The 3,198-nt window shown below is 56.9% G+C and overlaps 1 protein-coding gene across 1 annotated transcript in view; it reads left to right on the top strand.

Moving 5' to 3' along the window:
• Positions 1–16: 16 nt before the first annotated feature.
• Positions 17–3,198, top strand: part of INTS3 (integrator complex subunit 3) — a 14,020-nt gene continuing 10,838 nt past the window's right edge. The window contains exons 1-3 of the mRNA XM_042020505.1: positions 17–207; positions 1,450–1,579; positions 2,253–2,350. Coding sequence (XP_041876439.1) covers positions 97–207; positions 1,450–1,579; positions 2,253–2,350 — 339 coding nt within the window. The 5' untranslated portion in view covers positions 17–96. The remainder of the gene's footprint in view (positions 208–1,449; positions 1,580–2,252; positions 2,351–3,198) is intronic.

Raw genomic sequence — 3,198 nt, 5'->3', positions numbered from 1 at the left:
GGCAGATTTGGGATGGATGTGGGGCGGATTCGGGGCTGACTCGGGGCGCATTCGGGTTGCAGGGAGTGGGTGCTCAAGAGCAGCCTGCTGGTGGCCATGGCCGTTTACACCTTCCTGCGCCTCATCGTGGATCACCACGGCTCGGCCGCGCTGCAGGCGCTGCGCCAGAAGGAGGTGGAGTTCTGCGTGTCCCTGCTCCGGGAGCGGGTGAGTGGATCGGGATTGGGAATGGGATTGGGATTGGGAATGGGATTGGGAATGGGAATGGAGTTCTGCTTGTCCCTGCTCCGAGTGTGGGTGAGTGGATCGGGATTGGGATTGGGAATGGGATTGGGAATGGGAATGGAGTTCTGCGTGTCCCTGCTCCGGGAGCGGGTGAATGGATCAGGAGTGGGAATGGGATTGGGATTGGGATTGGGAATGGAGATAGGGAATGGGAATCTGGATGGGATTGGGAATGAGAATGGGGATGGGGATGGGAATGGGAATGGGAATGGAATTGGGAATGGAGATGGGAATGGGATTGGGAATGGAGATAGTGATGGGGATGGGAATAGGAATGGGAATGGGAATGGAGTGTCCCTGAGTGGCTTGGGAATGGGATTGTGGTTGGGAATGAGTATGGGATTGGGAATGGGATTGTGGTTGGGAATGAGTATGGGATTGGGAATGGGAATGGGATCCTGCATCTCCCTGCTCTGGGGCGGGTGAGTGGATTGGGAATGGGAATGGGATTGGGAATGGAGTTCTGCGTGTCCCTGCTCTGGGAATGGGGAGTGCCCAGGAATGGGATCAGGAATGGGATCCTGCATCTCCCTGCACCGGGAACGGGGGAGTGGATTGGGAATGGGATTGGAATTCTGCATCTCCCTCCTGTAGGAACGGGGGAGTGGATTGGGAATGGGATCAGGAATGGGATCCTGCATCTCCCTGCTCCGGGAACGGGGGAGTGGATTGGGAATGGGAATGGGATCCTGCATCTCCCTGCTCTGGGAATGGGGGAGTGCCCGGGATGGGATCCTGTTTCCCTGGGGATCCCTCCCTGGGCAAGGCAGTTTGGGATGAGGGCACGGCAGCAGCTCCAGGCCACATTCGGATGGAGCAGGAGAACCCCCCCAGAGCCGGGATTTGTCCCAAACCCTCACATTCCCAATCCTCCCCCACCCCCCGCCCTGCCAGGAGCCAGCTCCAGGCCCGGCTGCAATCCTGGGTGGGAAGTGGCAGATTTATGGGATTGTTTGCTTTGAGAGGGAGAACATTCCGGAACAGCTCCCGGCCTTCCCTGCCCGTCCCCTGATCCCAACCTGCTCCTTCCAGCGGGGCGGGATGCCAGGGCCCGGAGCGAGCCGTGCCCGGAGCCGCCGGCATGGTGGAGAACTCCCTGTTCCTCCCATCCCCCGGCCCAGCAGCTGACTGGGAATTCCCCTCCCCCATTTTTTCTTTTCCCAGTTCATGGATTGTTTCATGATCGGCCGGGACCTGGTGCGGCTGCTCCAGAACGTGGCGCGGATCCCGGAGTTCGAACAGCTCTGGAAGGACATCCTGCACAACCCGCAGGTGCTCAGCTCCCAGTTCACAGGTACCGGGCTTGGACATTCCCTGAGCTCACCCAGCACAGTTTTCCAAGGATTTTTCAGTGCTGCAGAGGCTTCGGAGCCATCCGGGATTGAAACCATCCCGGAAAAGCTCGTGGGATGCTGAAATGGTGCTGCTTGTTCTGGGCTCCACACTTGAATAGTTTCTCCTCCCTGGAATTGTTCCCAAGCCGGGTTGGAACAACCTGATCCCGTGGGAATTGTCCCTGTGCACGGACTGGGTGATTCCAAGCCAAACTAGTCCGGAATTTCAGGATAATGAGAGTTGCTTCCTTTAATTAGCTGATTTAGGAGGTGACGGAGAAGCTCCGTAAAAAGCAGGAATTCCAGGAGCTGCAGCAAGTGGCACTTCCACGGGATTTAATTCCTCCCAGTAACCTCGTGCCGTGGGAAGAGCGATGGATTTTCCAGTTTTATTCACATTAATAATATTCCCATAAATTATTCCCTCCTCCAGAGGCTTCACAGCGGCTTCTGGATGCAGCAATTCCAGGGAAATGGGGCTTTGAGATGTTCCCACCCCTTTTGGGGCCCTGTTAAATCCCCCCCTTAAACACCTCGGGTGGTGCTTAGGGAAATTCCTCGTTAGTGATCCCTAAAAACCTCCTCCGGATGTGTTTGAGCCCTTTTCCAACCAAAATCCCGGTCCCTGCCCAGGTGTCCTGCAGCTCCTGCAGTCCCGGACTTCCCGCAAATTCCTGGCGTGCCGGCTCACCCCCGACATGGAGACCAAGCTGCTCTTCATGACCTCGCGGGTAATTCCCGAGGGGTTCCCCCCCACATTCCCAATTGATTCCCTCCCGAATTCCCTCCCGAATTTCCTCCTGAATTTCCTCCCGAAATCCCCTCCTGAATTCCCTCCCGAATTCCCTCCCAAATTCCCTCCCGAATTTCCTCCTGAAATCCCCTCCCGAATCCCCTCCCGAATCCCCTCCCGAATTCCCTCCCGAATTTCCTCCCGAAATCCCCTCCCGAATCCCCTCCCGAATTCCCTCCCGAATTCCCTCCTGAATTTCCTCCCAAAATCCCCTCCTGAATCCCCTCCCAAATTCCCTCCAGCTCAGCTGATCTAGGATCTCGTGTGGGGCTCATGTCCAGCCGTTCCTCCCGAATTCCCTCCCGAATTCCCTCCTGAATTTCTTCCCGAATTCCCTCTGAAATCCTCTTCTGAATTCCCTCCAGCTCAGATGATCCAGGATCTCATGTGGGGCTCATGTCCAGCCCTTCCTCCCGAATTCCCTCCCAAATTCCCTCCAGCTCAGCTGATCCAGGATCTCATGCCCAATCCTTCCTGCTGAATTCCCTCCCAAATTCCCCCCTGAATTCCCACTGGCTCAGGGTCCTGCATGGGGCTCATGCCCAACCCTTCCTCCCGAATTCCCTCCTGAATTCCATCCCAAATTCCCGCTGGCTTAGGGTCCTGCATGGGGTTCATGCCCAACCCTTCCTCCCGAATTCCATCCCAGTTTCCCTCCCGAATCCCCTCCAGCTCAGCTGATCCAGGATCTCCTGTCCAACCTTTCCTGCTGAATTCCCTCCCACATTCCCGCTGGCTTAGGGTCCTGCATGGGGCTCGTGCCCAACCCTTCCTCCCGAATTCCCT

The sequence above is a fragment of the Corvus kubaryi genome, unplaced genomic scaffold (genome assembly GCF_017639235.1).
Source record: "Corvus kubaryi isolate FWS band 111438036 unplaced genomic scaffold, C.kubaryi_AGA036_p1.0 36997, whole genome shotgun sequence".
Lineage (NCBI taxonomy): Eukaryota > Metazoa > Chordata > Aves > Passeriformes > Corvidae > Corvus > Corvus kubaryi.
This window is presented reverse-complemented; position numbering and strand designations above follow the sequence as displayed.